The sequence below is a fragment of the Lepidochelys kempii genome, chromosome 6 (genome assembly GCF_965140265.1).
Source record: "Lepidochelys kempii isolate rLepKem1 chromosome 6, rLepKem1.hap2, whole genome shotgun sequence".
In the NCBI taxonomy this organism is placed as follows: domain Eukaryota; kingdom Metazoa; phylum Chordata; order Testudines; family Cheloniidae; genus Lepidochelys; species Lepidochelys kempii.
The window spans coordinates 3,205,709-3,223,866 of record NC_133261.1 but is presented as its reverse complement, the minus strand read 5'-3'; the positions used below and the strand labels follow the sequence as shown (position 1 = coordinate 3,223,866).

Sequence of the window (18,158 nt, the reverse complement as noted above, 5' to 3'; positions counted from 1 at the left end):
TCAAGAATTGGTTAGGAGTTTATTCATTGCTTTCCTCAGGGCGTTCTTCACTTCCTTGTTCCTCAGGCTGTAGATGAGGGGGTTCAACAAGGGGATCACCTGTGTGTAAAACACTGAGGCCACTTTGTCTGTGTCCATGGAATAGCTGGAGGTGGGACGTAAATACGTGAAGAAGAGGGTGCCAAAAAGCAGAACCACAGTGGTCAAGTGGAAAGTGCAGGTGGAGAAGGCTTTGCGTCGGCCCTTGGCAGAGCGGATGTGCAGGATGGTGCAGGTGATATAGACATAGGAGAGGAGGACAGTCACGAAGCTGCTCAGGATAATGCAGCATACTAAAGTAAACATCACAATCTCATTGATGTGGGTGTCAGAACAGGAGAGCACCAACAGTGGTGGGATGTCACAGTAGAAATGATTGATGACATTTGAGCTGCAGAATGACAGTTGAAATGTAAAACATGCGTATATCATTGAATCCACCAACCCCACAGCGTACACCCCAGCCACCAGCTGTTTACAAAGATGCCTGGACATTGTTACCGTATAGAGAAGCGGGTTACAGATGGCCACATAACGGTCATAGGCCATCACAGCCAGCAAGAGGCACTCAACATCTGAAAAAACGTAAAAGAGATACATTTGCACAGCGCAGGCAGTGTAAGAAATGCTTTTCCTCTCAGCTAGGAAATTCAGCAGCATCTTAGGGGAAATTATCGAGGAATAGCAAAGGTCACAGAAAGACAAATTACTGAGGAAAAAGTACATGGGGGTGTGGAGTTGGGGATCAATCCTGATTAACAAGATCATTCCCGCATTCCCCACCAGGGTAATACCATAAATAAGTAGGAACACCCCAAACAGGGGGACCTGCATCTCCGGACCAACTGTCAGTCCTGAGAGAATGAACTCAGTCGCTTCCGAGTGATTTCCCCTTTCCATCTCCTCTGAACAGTCATCAGGCAGCTACAGAGATGTGGGCAGGTGGATGGTGTGGAAAACCTGTTCCTTCTCTTAATGAAGTACGTGAAAATAAATGGAGATGAGTTTCTCAATTGTCATCAGTACGCACTCAGGGAAGGGCTTAGTCCACAGAGCCAGATGTTCACGGCTGGTCTTTCCAGTTGTTCGATAAAATACACACTGCATAAATACAATGACAGACGTTAATCATGCCCCTCACATGGACACTCCTGTTCACTTATCCCAGCAGCCAAAAGTGACTTGTGACTCTGCTGTAACAGAATCAGGATAAAAACCATCTCAGCTTGAAGAGATTATTCCTTCCCAAAAGAAGGGGTAAGAGTAAAGTAGTGTCAATCTTTCTACCATCTTTGGGCAAGGGGAGCTCTATGGCTTAGCATGTCCTTTTGGGGTCAAGTTGCTTACTGTGCTAATTAAGCTTTTTGGCATTTACTTGAGCCTGTATGAAAATCTAGAGACATAATGGAAAGCCCTGGGTTTGGTGACTGTGTAATTGTCTATTTTTTTCCAAACCAGAAGGTCTCTCCTTTAGCAGAAGGGGTAGGAATTGGGACTGAGGCGTTAAGTTCTAGAGGTCCTGAATTCAATAGCTGCTGAGAAAAATCATGTCTGAGTGTGTGTGTGACTGTAATTCAGGACAATAGCACGTACCTGCTGAGAAGAGAGAGAGAGATGTGGTGACATTTCCCAATCAGTAGAAACTGCCAGTTTGAAGCATGCAGGAAATTTTATACTGACATGTGTGATCTGGGGGACATGATTCCAGAAGCAACTGGGAATACCTGAGCTCAGAAAGACACAACACCGAATTAATGCACTCAGTGAACAAAAGACACCTTGGTATAATTGGTTCCCTGGGGATTAATTTATCCCACTCTTTCTTACTATGTTATTAAATGATGCAAATTCTACCATAGTTACAGAGTATGAGGGTACGGTGTATTTCATCCTGCTTTTTTCAGTGCAAGTTCGGTACTGTGTATACCTGATCCACAAAGTTTTTTTTTTGTGGGTTTTTTTTTTTGTGGAGACTAACATTTTTTTGCTAAAACCTTAATATTTCGACATGGAAATACGATGGGGGTGCCTCAGATACCACACACCACCAATCTCTTCCAAGGGCCAGGCTCCAAGGCTGCACTACATCCCCCCATTATGCATCATGGTCTCTCCTCTTGCTGAACTGTCCTGGAACATCACCAGAGTCCTACAACCATGGTTTAGGGAGGAGGGGAGTTTTTTATTTTGATGGAAAGCTGATAATTTCAGGGAAAAATAATTTCATGAAAAAATAGTTAAATGCAAAATCCAATTTCCCATAAAAAAGTTATTAAGAAAAATTTTCAACCAGACTTAGAAAGAAATTTGGAATCAAAGGAACAGAAAGTTAGACACAGGTGAAATGTGCAAATTGTTTGCAGCTATAGAGGATATTGTCTCAGTAATTCCTGGTTTCAGAATCACCTCATTGTCCTGGCCCGAATGGGTGGAATATAAAACCTGTAAGACATATAAGAGTACTCCAGATTCTCTAGCAATTTATAGCATGCCAATCACCATGGTATCCTATGTCCTTCCCTTGCTAGGTTACTCCCCAAAGTAGAAAAGATAGGTTTACTCATTTTGCTTGATGGAGACCACATGATGACCAGAAGAGCTCAGGGGGACACCACAGCATGCTACAGATTTCTGCAGTTCACAAAACTATCCCTCTTGCATGCATATTATCTGCACACAGAGCTCAGTTTAAGACAATAAATAAATCTATGAGTCAACTAGAAATAGTCATGCTCTCATAACAAATATTAATATTTTTTTCATAATGTATGAGAAGTTATAAGATGACACTGTATCATGTTATTCATAGATGTTCCAAACTGAGGCTGGCAAACTCGTCTCTCTTCAACAAAGAAATGTGTGCTCTGATTAATTTTGTATCTAAACAGTAACCAGAGTCATTAAGCAGGAAGAGAAACAAAGGTAGCCCAAAAAGGTGAGGAAAAAGCAGAAGGGAACATCCTTCTACATAGACATTTTGTCTCCTGGTAACCAGGTGGAAATGTTTCTCAAACTGGGGACAGGACTATAAAAAGAAGGGGCAGACATCCCAATGCACCGTTCTCTCTTGCTCTCTCTCTGCCCGCCCATTGATTCACTGCATGTGAAGGGAGAAAGGAAGCAGCCATTGGACGGGGGGAGAGGTCCTGACCTAAGAAGGATGGCAAGTAAGATTTCTCTAAGCATGTGGTGAGGAAACTTTTGCTTCGTATTTCACATCATTTGTTAACTTAGGCACAGGTAGCCTTCTAGCTCTATTTTTCTTGTAACCCTGTGTGATTTCTTTGCCTTCTCATTTGCACTCACTGAAAATCTTCAATAAAAAGTTCAATAAACTTTGTTTTATTGTTCAATAAAAGTTCAATAAACTTTTCAATAAAAAAAAAGTTCAATAAACTTTTAAATAAAAAGTTCAATAAACTTTGTTTTATTGTTTTTTTGTTTTATCTAATCCACTGTGTTTAAATACAAATATCTAAGAGTTGTATGCATATTATGCTGATAAAGAAATAATGGAGAATGTAACTTGTATTGTCCAGGAGAGGACTGGGGAGCACAGGATGTACATTTCGGGAGGGAAATCAAAGAGTGGGGAGTGTGTTGGGGTCCCCCTGCAGTATAACCAAAGGTGGTGAGAGCCTGAGAGTAACTCAAGTATTCCAAGCCAGGTTGCAGTTAAACACAGATGCTTTGGGTGTGGTTTGCATACTTGAAAGTTGTTTGTGAGTGGCCCAGGTGGAAGCCATTTCAGCAAGGCATTGTAAGGTTCCATGTGGGTGTGACACAGCTGTTGATTACTGAGTTGTACAATGGTATGTCAATGCCACTAAACTGGAAAATATCCCAATAACACCAAAGGTGTGGTGCTGACTGACAGTAGTGTTTGAGTGACATGAAAGGGTGAGGTCACCACAGGCATGGGCCCATACACTGATCCATGGCTGCAGATGCACAAGGACATTGTGGTCATCACCTCCCCCTAGGAGATCCAATGCAGGCCCAGTGATGACTTTTCCCTTCTTCACTATGGTAAAAGAAATTATTCCCTATGGGTGTTCAGACTTTCCTGGTATTATCAGTGCTCCAGAGAAAGTTGGTACCCCCTTCTCCGAAGTGGTGCCAAAATGTGAGGCATTGCAGGTTTGATTGTATTTGGAGGAAAAATTGATGATCCAAGTCAGATGTATTCAGAATCTCCAAAGTCTGTCACCCCTGGTCTGTTCCCAGGAAACACTATGCCTATACTTCCTCTAGGAACTCAGAACTCCTCATCCTGGTTTCTGTGCCTCCTGTGACCCGCAGGTGCCTGAGGCAGTGCTCACTGAAAATGGTTATTTCAGGCTGCAAAAAGGAGGATATTCCGCAAACTGGTGGTTAACACTGAAGATCTCTGCATCATCTCTGCAGATGCTGCTACAAGATATCTCCGAGCAGGCCAGCTTCCTTCTGATTCTTTTGTTAGTTTTATTTATTTCCCATAATTTATAGTCCGTGAAACAGAGTATGACACTGCACCCCATAATTCTTTATAGAAATAGGCTCATGGCTGTAAATATGACATGACTGGAATATGTTTTATGGTAGATAGGCCATGTAACATATCTCTGCAAACGTTATGATCTACTGGATATATTCATCCTGTTTGCATGCATGTAACATTTTTGTATTTGAAGTTGTGAATACTGGTTATGTACTTGTTTGATTTTAAGTAGGCTCAGTGAAGCAGTTGGACAGATTCTTGAGAAAAGACTATTCTCTGAAAGTGCCCAATCAAGAAACACTAAAGATAACAATGAACTTTGAGAGACACCAATCCACATCTTAGTTTTCCTGGGAATGTAGCATTCTCATGTAAGGAACTGAGTCATGCATGGACCTTTGAGTTGCCCATGTGACTCCAAAACTCCATCTTGGAGCTTGATTCTGCATAGGAGAGGGGAAGGGGTTTCTACCCACAAGAGAGAGACTATATAAGCCCCTGGGGAAACGCCTCCATTTTGTCTTCAGCTGGCACAAAAGATAGCCTCTCCACCCCAAGGAAATGCCTGAAAAAAACTGGACCAAAGCACAGTAACTACAGTGGTGTGAGTGATTACTGGACCCAGACTAAGAGGAAGTCTAGTCTGTAAAAGAGGCTTATTAGAATATCTTTGAGGGTGAGATTTAGCTGCATTTAGTTTTCACTGTATTAAGCTTACACTTACATGTTTTATTTTATTTTGTTTGGTAATTCACTTTGTTCTGTCTGTTATTACATGGGACCACTTAAATTCTACTTTTTGTATTCAATAAAATCACGTTTTACTTATTAATTAACCCAGAGTATGTATTAATACTGGGGGAGGGGCGGGGGTGGACAAACAGCTGTGTATATCTCTCTATCAGTGTTATAGAGGGCAAACAATTTATGAGTTTACCCTATATAAGCTTTATAAAGAGTAAAACGGATTTCTTTGGGGTTTGGACCCCATTGGGAGCTGGGTGTCTGAGTGCTGGGGACAGGAGCACTTCTTAAGCTGTTTTCAGTGAAGCCTGCAGCTTGTGGGGGACGTGGTTCAGACTTGGATCTAGGTTTGCAGCAGGCAAGTGTGTCTAGCACAAACAAGGTGAGGTACAGAAGTCCCAAGCTGGCAGGGATAACAGGCTCACAGGGAGACTCAGCACATTGGGTGGCAGTCCCAAAAGGGTTTCTGGGACCCAACACATAACAGTGGCGTAGCTGAGAAGGATCTGTGCACAGCTGATTGCTTTGTGACTCTAGTTGTGATTTTCAGTTATTTTTGGCTGCGGTGGGTGGCACATAGACAAAGTGGTTACTGGTTTGATATTTTCTGTTTGCTTATTTCGGGTAAGGTGACTAGGGACAGAAAAATAAGTGAAATAAGTAAGAGTGAAGATCAAAAGAAGCTGGAACTGCAGATGTTGCAGACTGCCAGAATAGCTGAAAACTGGGTATTCGGAAAGTCTCTGCTAACTAAGGAGCCCCTGAACTGAGTGAACTGCAGAGGGGGTGTGGCCCAGTATAAAAAAGCAGGGAAATGACTACCAGTGAGGCAGCTGCTAAAGTAGAGCTGGCCAGACTGGAACCAGAAGAGAAGGCAAAGGACCTGGAGTTTCAGTTGAAGCTCAAAGAGGCATAGGCAGCCAGGGAAGAAGCTGCCCACAAAAGGGCTAAGAAAGCAGAAGCAATCATGGACAATGAGCCCTGTGGTTAAGAGATAGAGAAATACAGGCCCAGACTGAGGCTCAGAAGCCTGAGCTTGTTGTTATGTAGTGGAAGAGACAAATCCCTCCAGAAGCTGACCCCACTTCCCCAAAAATAAACAATGGGAGCGAATATCTCCATGATATGATGAGTCCAGTGATATTGCTCAATATTTCATCACGTTTGAGAGACTGTGCACCCTCCATACACTTCCTGACAATCAAAAAATGAGCACATTGGTCGCAAAATTGACTGAAAGAGCTCTGGACATATTCAATAAGATTTCTATTGATGATTCTTATTGATGATGCTTCAAACTATGGTAAATTTATGGTTTTGAAACAGTTTCAGATTACAACTGAAACCTACAGGAGTCTTAAGCGGGGATCTGGATTGAGTAATATGGCTTATGTAAATGAAATGAGAGATTTGTTAGATAAGTGGGTGAGGGGGAAAAGGCATTAGAAGCTTGGAAGAAATGTGTGATTTGGTTACTCAGGAACAATTCCTGAATATGTGCAGTGATGATGTAAAACAGTATTGTTAGGGGGCTTATTCCTTCACCCACTTACTTCCCTGGTCCTTCTCGCATGAACAGAGAGCAACAATACCCGAAGTCCAAAGGTGTAAACAATTTGATGTTTATTGGGGTGAACTTCCAGCAAACATGATTCCAGTTTCCTTCCTTAGTGTCCTCCTTCCCAGCTCTGACACCACAGAGCCTTAGACCTGTGTCCCTGTTCCAATTCCTACCCTTAGCCAAACATGATTCCAACTTCCTTACTCCCATTCCCTTTTCCCATTTCTCCCTTTAGCAAAACATGATTCCAATTTTCTTACCCCCATTCCCTGCTCCCATTTCCCTCACCCACATGCCCATGCCCACCCCCACCCCCACCCACTCACTTCCTCATTGACTACAGATTATATAGTAAACTTGAGTTCTGCTTAGCTGTACCTTAACCAATCATTTTCCTGAAATTTAACTAACCAATCCTAACATATTGTCCAATTATATCCCACCACCTTAATTAGTTTACACACAGCAAAATTAATTATACAGCAGACAGGAACAATCACAGAACCAGACAGAGATTATACAGACAAACAATAGCAAAGTGGGAACTACAATGACAAGACAACACAGAAGCGAGGATTTCACATCCCAGCTATTGATAAGTGAGTTCTTGCCAGACTGGATGCTATCAAACTAAGTTTCCTTTTACATTTTCTAGGCACTTCCCTTTCTCTGGAGGTGATAGGAATACAATCCTGTCCTGATAGTGCCTAACAGCCCAATAGCACCTTATTTCAATGTGACTAGTTTTGAATGTGAGGATGTGACTGTTCGCTTCCTAGCTTATGGCTGCCTCTGCTGCTTAGCCAAAGGCATTAGCCTAAGAACAGGGCCTCAGTCTGTCACAGTAAGAGAAGGCCCTTACACCGGCAGACAGTGATTTCTTTCTTTTATACCTCTAGAACTAGCCAAGCGATAAGAATACACCTAAATTCTTAGAGTATAGGCCTTTACAGACAGGCCTGAATATCTATATCCTAACAAGTATTTGTGGGATGCTATGGACTTCTGAAGTTCAAAAACCTATCCCTCTTGCATGCATATTATCTGCACACAGAGCTCAGCTTTTATATGCTAAACAAATCTGTGAGTCAACAAGAAATAGTCATGCTCTCACTGCAAATATTAATACAAATTTTTTGATAAAGTATGTGAAGGTATAAGATGACCCTGTATCTTGTTATTAATACATGTTGCAAACTGAGGCTGGCAAACTGGTCTGTCTTAACCAAAGAAAGGTGTGTTCTACGTAATTTTGTATCTAAACAGTAACCAGAGTCATCAAGCAGGAACGGAAACAAAGATAACCTAAAAAGGTGAGGAAAAAGCAGCAGGGAACATCCTTCTACGCAGACATTTCATCTTCTGGAAACCAGGTGGAAATGTTTCTTGAGGAGGGATAGGACTATAAAAAGAAGGGGCAGACATCCAAAGGCACTGCTCTCTCTCTCTCTCTCTCTGCCCATTGATTCACTGCATCTGAAGGGAGAAAGGAAGCAGCCATAGGACTGGGGGTGGGGTCCTGACCGAAGAAGTTTCATCAGTAGGACTGCTGAAAGCATGTGATGAGGAAACTTTTTCTTTGAATTTCACATCATTTGTTAACTTAGGCTGAAGTTGCATTCTAGCTTAATTTTTCTTGAAACCATGTCTGACTTCTATGCCTCCTTATTTCCACTCACTTAAAATCTATCTTTGTCATCAAAAAACTGTTTTTTTGTTTGATCTAATCCACTGTGTTTAAATAGAAGTGTCTGAGAAGCTAAGTGGCAGTCATATTAGTGCTATTAAAGAAATAATGGACGATGCAGCTTGTATTGTCCAGGAGAGGACTGGGCAGCACAGGACGCACATTTCTGGAGGAAATCAAAGACTTGGGAGTGTGTTGGGGGTCACCCTGCAGTATACCCAAGGGTGGTGAGAGCCTGAGTGTAACCCAACTATTCCTGGTCAGGCTGCAGTTACACATACAGAGGCTAAGGGTGCACTTTGCATGCTAGACGTTGTTTGTGAGTGGCCCTGGTGGAAGCCACTTCAGCAAGGCATTGCAAGGTTCTGACACAGCTGCTGATTACTCTGGGTTGGACCCTGATATGTCACTGCCACCAGCTTAGAAAATATCCCAGTAACACCAAAGTTGTAATGCTGACTGACAGTAGTGTTCGATAAACATGAAAGGGTGAGGTCACCAAAGGGATGGACCCATGCACTGATCCATGGCTGCAGATGCACAAGTACATTGCAGTCATCTCCTCCCCGCAAGGAGATCCATGGCAAGCCCAGTGATGACTCTTCCCTTCTTCACTATGGTAGCAGAAATTATCCACCACGGGTGTTCAGGCTCGCCGGGTATTATCAGTGGTCCCGAGCATATGGGTGCCCCCTTTTCCTAAGTGGTGCCAACCTGTGAGGCACTGCAGGGTTGATTGTATAAGGAGGAAAATTGATGATGAATGTCAGCTATATTCTTTGGTATAATCCTTGGAGGAGAGGTGACAAAGAATGTACGCAAAGTCCTGCTTCCCTGAACACCAGTAGAAATAACCTACAGCCAACAATCGCTGTATTCAGAAACTCCCAAGTTTGTCACTCCAGGTCTGTTCCCAGGCAACTCTATGTCCCTACTTCCTCTAAGACTCATGCTCATAACTCCTTCTCCTCGTTTTCTGCCTCCTGTGACCCAGAGGTGCCTGGGGCAGTCCTCACTGAAAATGCCAAGGTCAGGGCAGGCTGCAAAATGGAGAATACTCCCCAAACTGGTGGTTAACACTCAAGACCTTTGCAGCATGTTCTGCAGATGCTGCTACAAAATATCTCTGAGCATCCCAGCACTGTCCCGATTATTCTTCTCTTAATTTTATTTATTTCCTATAATTTATCATCTGTTAAACAGAGTTTAGGAATAAAACTACAAAGTAATGTCTCTGGGGGGGTGGGGGGACAGGATAGGACGAGAACCGATGGATTTCAATTACAGAAAGGGAGGTTTAGGTTGGACATTAGGAAAAACATCACAACAGTAAGGGTGGCTGTGCACTGGAATAACTTGCCTAGGAAGGTTGTGGAATCCCCACCACTGGGAGATTTTTAAGAGCATTTTAGACAAACACCTGTTAGGGATGGTCTAGATAATACTTAGCACTGCCATGAGTGCAGGGGAGTGGAATAGATGACCTCTCAAGGTCCCTTCCAGTCCTATGATTCTATGATCTTAAAAGGAGCCCTGCACTGGGAGGAGGGGGAACACCAGCCTGAGCCGTGGGCAGGAAAAGGGAAATGCACCTGTCTCCTCACCCTGTCCAAAGCAGTTAGCTCGTACTGTCCCTCGGTGTCATTCTTCCATTGACCTACCTACTGCCTCTTGGAGACATGGATTAACTACATTGATGGAAAAACCCTTCCATCAATGTGGAAAGCATCTACACTATGGCGCTGCTGCACACCATAGCTGAATCAATGCAATGGTCTTAGTATAGACATTCCCTGACTCGATGATGGAGTTTTCCCCCTTCCTCTTAAAGCTATTTTTCTCTCCTTTTCCAATCACTCTTCTCCCTCCTTTGTAAAACTCTTTCCTTCTTTTGATAGGTAAATATGTTCATAAAAGTTGACATTTCACCTCTTAGAATAATTCCTTCCTTTCCCTACCATGAATGGCTCACTGTCATTTCAATTAAAGGCTGGAGCGCTCTGAAACTGACTTGTTTGCCCATGACTTGGTGGTACCTCTTTGTATTCTCTCCCGTCACTTATAATGAGTTGAAGATGAAGCAGTACCTGCTCAGAACCCTGAAATCAGAACCGTAAAATCAGAGTTGAATCTTTTCCTGTTTTCTAATCACACCAAAGTTTCCCTTAGTACCTCTGGAGCTGCTTCCTGGGATGACTTTGAGATTTGCTCTCTGGAGCATCTCTGCTCCCAAAACAAAAAGTTTGCACAGCACATGCAATTAATGTTGTTGCCGTGTCTTTTCTTCTTGAAATGGAACACACAGGGCCAGCAAATCACCTGGTCTCTATTGCTGTCTCTCCCGTTAGGCCTTTTCAATATAATTTGAAACTGAGGTGAGTATATTCCACTTCATGTGTTGGTCACTGGTGGTTAACACTGAAGATCTCTGCAGCTGCTTCAACAAAGTATTTCCAAGCATGACACACCCCTCCCTCCCTCCTGTCATCTGGTGTGCTGTTTTCCCTGCCAGCCTGGGTCTCCAGAACTCTGCCTTGATGAGTCAGACATGCTAGCCTGCTGCAACACAGAACAAGGGTCCGGGCCACAACCCCAAACCTGCAGATCTAGACTGAAATGACCTCAGAAGGATACCTGTCTTGAGCACTCCGATATCCAGCTCCTAATCAGATCTAAACCCCAAATAAATCAATTTTAATCTGTATAAAGCTGTTTAATGCTTATTAAATTAGTTATCCACAGTAGAACAACTCTGAAAGGAGAGATTGAGAGAAACCCAGACTGAAATAGCACATCACTCAGGGGCTGGGATGTTTTTTGGAAATGCAGGTAACCCAAGTGCATAATTTGTCGGTTTCAGTCTCAGAGACCCACTTTGGGATGGTCAGCTGATGTGCTGAAATTACCTGTGAGCCTGTTTTCTTTGCTATCCTCGGCCTCCAGAACCCTGCCTTGTTGATACAGACACACCGGTCTGCTGCACCACAGACCCTGGGTCTGGGTCACACCCCCAAAGCTACAGATCTAGATTGAAAAAACCTCAGTAGGATACCTGTCTTGAACACGCCGATACCCAGCTCCCAATGGGATCTAAACCACAAATAAATCCATTTTACTCTGTATAAAGCTTATACAGGGTAAAATGATACATGTTTGCCCTCTCTATCACTTCAAGAAAGATATGCACAGCTTTTTGCCCCCCAGGTAAAAATTACTCACACTGAGATTATAAATAAACAAAAGTGATTTTATTAATTATAAAAAGTAGGATTCAAGTGATTGTAAGTCATAACAGATAGAACAAAGTAAGTCTCAAAGTAAAATGTGCAAGGCTAAGCTTAATACACTCAGAAATCAGTTACAAATGTTATCTTCTCACCCCAGTTGTTATTTCAGGTAAAATCCTTCTCAGACCGGATGCCTTTTCTAACCTGGGTCCAGCCTGTTCTCACCCACCCCTGTGGTTACAGTTGTTATGTTTCCAGGTGCTTGCAGCTATCACTGTGGGGATACCTTAAGCCAGTTGAAGGCACTCATTGTTTGCTTCCCCACTTTATATAGAACTTCCCCAAGGTGGGAAAACTTTGTTTGGAATCCCACCCCACTCAGGAAAAGTACCAGCTTCAAGATGGAGTTCAGTATCTGGTGACATCGACACATGTCACTGTAAGACTCCAATCTCCATTCTTCCTTGTTCCTCACACATGTACAGAAAAAGGCTTACAGGTAAACAAAGCCATTCACAGTTCATTGATTCTGAAGCATCTTTAATGACTTCCACTTAATATGTCTAAATCAGTAATACAAGTTTATATCTTATTCTCCTAATTCCAGACATAAAAATAATCCATGTAAACAAATAGAATGAACAAACTTACTAGATTATTACATCTATAATGATATGTTACAAGGGACACTCATCATAAAGCATATTCCAGTGATGTCATATTCATATGCATATTTTCATAAAGCATATGGAGTGCAATGTCACACAGAGCTTTTCCAAACCCTTGACAGAAGGGGGAATTGAACCTGGATCTCCCACCTCACAGGTGGACACCCCAACTCTTGTGCTAAAAATTCCAAAGGGAAGGCCCACCACTGCCTCCTGCAGTGGCTGCATTCTGACTGGCATCTAAATCCCCCCCTCACCCCACCCCCAACACACAAACATTGTTTTGGGAAAAAGCTATTCAGCGTATTTGTAACACATTTGTGAAGAGTTTCAGGTGAATCAGAATGGTATTATTTTTGACAATAAATTATTAGTCCAGAAGAAATTCACTCATTTCTGGACACCTTTGTGTCCCAAACCTGTGAAATTACTGAAAGAGAGATTTGTGTCTCAATGTTGGGAAATTACTTAAAGAGACTTTTGGAGAGGTGACCAACAAATAAAGTGGAATAAAGTCACCTCAGATTTGTATAATGCTAAAATGACCTCACAGGAGAGACAGCGATCCAGGCCAGGTGATTCTCTGCCGGTCTGTGTTCCATTTCCACAAGGAAATACACGGCAACAAAATTAATTCCATTTGCTGTGCACACCTGTTGTCCTGGGAGCAAAGATGCTCCGGGGATCAAATCTCAATGTCATCAAAGCCAAATTTAACCTCTTCTGGCCAAGGAAGCAGCTCCAGAGGTATTAAGGGTAATGTTGGTGTGGTTAGCAAACAGGGAAAGATTTGACTCTATGCCTGATTTTAGGGTTCTGAGCTGGTACTGCTTCCATCCCTCCTAACATATAGTAAGTGAAGGGAGAAAAAAAGACAGAGGTACCACCAAGTCATGGGCAAACAAGTCAGTTTCAGAGCATTTCAGCCTTTAGTTGAAATGGCATTCATGGGTGGGGAAGGAAGGAATGATGCTGAGAGTAAAACTTTATGCACATATTTACCATCAAAAGAAGGAAAGAGCTTTACAAGGGAGGTAGAAGAATGATGGAATAGGAGAGAAAAATCACTCTAATGGGAAGGGGGAACCCCCCCTCCCTTTGAGTCAGGGAATGTCTATACTAAGGCCATTACATTGACTCAGCTATGGTGTGCATCAGCGCCATGGTGTAGATGCTTTCCACATTGAGGGAAGGGTTTTTCCTTCGATGTAGTTAATCCACGTCCCCTAGAGGCAATAGGTAGGTCAATGGAAGAATGACACTTAGGGTCAGCAAAAACTTACTGCCTTGCACAGGGTGTGAAAAATTTCCCCGCCCTGTGCGACAGAGGTCTGTTGATCTATTTTTTAAGCCTGAACTAGGTCTCAGAATAGATGTTGTCATAAATATAAGGGGAAGGGTAAACACCTTTAAAATCCCTCCTGACCGGAGGAAAAACCCTTTTCACGTGTAAAGGGTTAAGAAGCTAAGATAACCTCTCTGGCACCTGACCAAAATGACCAATAAGGAAACAAGATACTTTCAAAAGCTGCGGGGAGGGAGATACAAAGCCTCTCTCTCTGTAAGTGTGATGCTTTTGCCAGGGACAGAACAGGAATTGAGTCTTAGAACTTAGTAAGTAATCTAACTAGATATGCGTTACATTCTGATTTCTTTAAATGGCTGAGAAAATAAGCTGTGCTGAATGGAATGGATATTCCTGTTTTGTGTCTTTTTGTAACTTAAAGTTTTGTCTGGAGGGATTCTCTATGTTTTGAATCTAATTACCCTGTAAGTTATTTACCATCCTGATTTTACAGAGGTGATTCTTTTGTACTTTTTCTTCTATTAAAATTCTTCTTTTAATAAACTGAGTGTTTTTTCATTGTTCTTAAGATCCAAGGGTTTGGGTCTGTGGTCACCTATGAAAATTAGTGAGGATTTTTATCAAACCTTCCCCAGAAAGGGGGAGGGGGTAACGTTTGGAAGAATTTTGGGGAGGAAAGACGTTTCCAAACGGACTCTTTCCTAATAATAATACCGGTTAAAAATTTGGTGGTGGCTGCAAAAGTCCAAGGGCAAAAGGTAAAATAGTTTGTAACTTGGGAAAGTTTTAACCTAAGCTGGGAAAAGTAAGCTTAGGAGGTTTTCATGCAGGTCCCCACATCTGTACCCTAGAGTTCAGAGTGGGGAAGAAACCTTCACAGATGTCGATAGAAAAGACCAGTTAGGAAAACTAGTCAGATCTCCCTGCCAGGGCAGCAGAATCCCCTTCAGTTCTTTTTGTTCAGGCAAGTTAGAAATATTGCAGCTGTCCCAGCTTCCCAGTAGAGATTATTCTGCATTCTGATCGAGCTCAGTGTCAGGCTGTGTGTGTGTGTTTTGTGTGCAGTTGGCACTGTGTGTGTTGTGTGTAGTGGGCACCCTGTGTGAGTTGTAGTGGGCATTCTGTGTGTGTGCATTTGGTGTGTATTAGGCCCTCTGTGTGTGCATGTGGTGCGGGGTACAGTGGAGCTGAATATCAACTGTTGGCAGGTGTGTGTCCCTTGCGCTGCCCAGTGCTCTGCCTGGCATCTGCCCTCCTCCAAGTGCAGGGCTTCTTGTGCGATCATCTATTTCACTCCCCTGCACACAGCAAAACTGAGTATTATCTAGACCATCCATGACAGGTGTTTCTCTAACCTGCTCATAAAAATCTCCAATGGTGGAGATTCAACAAACTTCCGAGGCAAGTTATTCCAGTGCACAGCCACCCTCACTGTTGGGATATTTTTCCTAATGCCCAACCTAAACCACCCTTCCTGCAATTGAAGTACATGGGTTCTTGTGCTATCTTCCCCTGCCCTCCTCCCCCCACACACACACGCACACACACACACACACACACACATACTTTTTGCAATTTTTTTCCTAATTTTATTCCTAAAACTCCGTTTAACTCGTTGGGTCACAGAAATCCCTTTGGAACTGCCAGACAATGTCCTGAGATCTGAAGTTCAACATTTCATCCTCAAGGTGGTTGCCCCTGGCCACCAGCTTATAAAATCATTCTTTCTCTCTGGCCTTGTGATGCTTCCCATGTTATGTCCACTGATCTCAGTTTGGGCCTGCAGACCTTGTAGGAATAGAAAAAAAAATAATAACAACAATACAATAAACAACAATACTCCCACGGGCTCTACGAAATTACTTTTAATGGGCTGGGAATTGAATTCACCTATTTCCATTTCCCACCACTAAACCAATACACAATTAAAAAGATTCAAGAATTGGTTAGGAGTTTATTCATTGCTTTCCTCAGGGCATCCTTCACCTCCATGTTCCTCAGGCTGTAGATGAGGGGGTTCAACATGGGGATCAATAGCGTGTAAAACACTGAGGTCACTTTGTCTGGGTCCATGGAATAGCTGGAGGTGGGACGTAAATACATGAAGAAGAGGGTGCCAAAATACAGGACCACAGAGGTCAAGTGGAAAGTGCAGGTGGAGAAGGCTTTGTGGCGGCCCTTGGGAGAGCGGATCTGTAAGATGGCGGAGATGCTATTTACATAGGAGAGGAGGTCACTCACAAAGCTGATCACTTGAGTGGAGCTCATGGAAGCAAAGATCACAATCTCTTTGATGTGGGTGTCAGAACAGGAGAGCACCAACAGTGGGAGGACGTCACAGAAGAAATGATTGATGATGTTGGAGCTGCAGAATGACAGCCGAAATGTAAAACACGTGTGTATCACTGAATCCACCACCCCCACAGCGTACACAGCAGCCACCAGCTGTTTGCAAAGATGTCTGGACACGGTGACCGTATAGAGCAGAGGGTTAAAGATGGCCACATAATGGTCATATGCCATCACAGCTAGCAAGAGGCACTCAATATCTGAAAAAATGATAGAGAGATACATTTGCACAGTGCAGGCCGCGTAAGAAATACTTTTCCTCTCGGCTAAGAAATTCAGCAGCATCTGAGGGGAAATTATCAAGGAAAGGCAGAGGTCACAGAAAGACAAATTCCTGAGGAAAAAGTACATGGGGATGTGGAGTCGGGGATCAGTTGTGATTAACAAGATCATCGCCCCAATCCCCAGGAGGTTGATACCATAAATCAGTAGGAATACTACAAAGAGGGGGACCTGCAGCTCCGGACGAGCTGTCAGTCTTGACAGAATGAACTCAGTCACATCCGAGTGATTTCCCATGTCCTCTGAACACAGATCAGGCATCTACAGAGATGTGAGCAGGTCGATTGTGAGGAAAATCTGTCCCTTCTCTGTAAAGAGGTAAGAGAGGATAAATGGAGATCAGTTTCTCAGTGGACATCAGTACCCACTCAGGGAAGGGCTTAGTCCACAGAGCCAGGTGTTCACAGCTGGTCATTCCAGATGTTCGATAAAATGCACACTCTGTGCAAACACAATGACACACAGGTTAATCATGTCCCACACACAACTATTACTGTTCACGAATCCGAAAAGAAAACAGCAACTTGTGACTCTGCTGGGAGAGAATCAGTTTGAAGGGATTATTCCTTAGTGAAAGAAGGAGTGAGAGTAAAGGAATGTCAATCTTTCCACACTCTTTGGGCAAGGTGAGCTCTGTGGCTTGGCATGTCCGTTTGGGGTAAAGTTGCTTACCATGCTTTGTAAGCTTTTTGGCATTTACTTTATCCTGTATGAAAACCCAGAGACATCATGGGAAGCCCTGGCTTCAGTGACTAGGTAATTGCCTACTTTTTTCTAACCAAGGAGGTCGCTCCTTTAGCTGAAGTGGCAGGAGTTGGGGCTGAGGCTTTCAGTGCTGGAGGCCTGGAATTCAATACCTGCTGATCCCCAAGGTGCCTGCGTGCGTGCGTGTCTGTAATTCAGGACAATAGCACGTACCTGCTGAGAAGAGAGAGAGAGCTGTGGTGGTGTTTAATCATTGACAGAAATTGCCAGTTTGGACCATTCGGGAAGCTTTATACTAAGATGTGTGATCTATGGGACATGATTCCTGAAGCAACTGGGAATAGCTGAGCTCAGAGAGCCATAACACGTAATTAATTAATTCAGTTAACCAAAGTCATCCTTGGTGTAATTGTTGCCCTGGGGACTAATTTGACTGACTCTTTCTTACTGGTTTATTAAATGATGCAATTTATGCCAGATTTACAGAGTATGAGGTTAGATGTGTATTTCTTCCTGCTGTTTTCACTTCAGGCTGGGTATTGTGTATACCTGAGCCACAAAGGGTTTGTTTTTTGTTTGTTTGTTTGTTTGTTTGCTTGTTTGTTTGTTTGTTTTGTGAAGACCAAAATCTTCTCAGTAAAAACTTAATAATTTGACTCAGAAATACCATCAGGGTACGTCAGATACTACACACCAACAATCCATGGGCCAGGCTCCCAGGCTGGACTACATCCACCATGATGCATGATGGACTCTCCTCTTGCTGAACTGACCTGGAACATCACCAGAGTCCCACAGCCATGGTTAGGGAGGATGGGTATTTGGTATTTTGATGGAAAGCTTATAATTTCCGGGGAAAAGATAACTTCTTGGAAAAAATAGTTAAACCGAAAATCCAATTTCCTATCAAAAAAACTTCTCAAGAAAAATTTTCAACCAGCCTTAGCAACAAATTTGGAATCAAAGGACCAGAAAGTTAGATCAGGTGAAACGTAGTAACTGTTTGCAGGTGTAGCTGATATCTTCTCTGTCATTCCTGGTTTGAGAGTTATCTCATTGTCCTGGCCCCAGTTGGTGGAATGTAAAACCTTTAAGACATGTAAGAGTACT

The 18,158-nt window shown here is 43.0% G+C and overlaps 2 protein-coding genes across 2 annotated transcripts; both read right to left on the bottom strand.

Moving 5' to 3' along the window:
• LOC140913733 (olfactory receptor 5W2-like) lies at positions 1–939 on the bottom strand. The gene has a single exon (XM_073350534.1). The coding sequence runs from the start codon at positions 937–939 to the stop codon at positions 1–3; it is 939 nt and encodes a 312-aa protein (XP_073206635.1).
• A 14,708-nt stretch (positions 940–15,647) lies between these two features.
• On the bottom strand, positions 15,648–16,580 carry LOC140912449 (olfactory receptor-like protein OLF1). The gene has a single exon (XM_073346861.1). It carries the CDS (start codon positions 16,578–16,580, stop codon positions 15,648–15,650), a length of 933 nt encoding a protein of 310 aa, XP_073202962.1.
• Between the last annotated feature and the right edge of the window lie 1,578 nt (positions 16,581–18,158).

Coding starts and splice junctions, on each gene's coding strand:
- LOC140913733 (XM_073350534.1), bottom strand. CDS start 939: ATGGAAAGGGGAAATCACTCGGAAGCGACTGAGTTCATTCTCTCAGGA.
- LOC140912449 (XM_073346861.1), bottom strand. CDS start 16,580: ATGGGAAATCACTCGGATGTGACTGAGTTCATTCTGTCAAGACTGACA.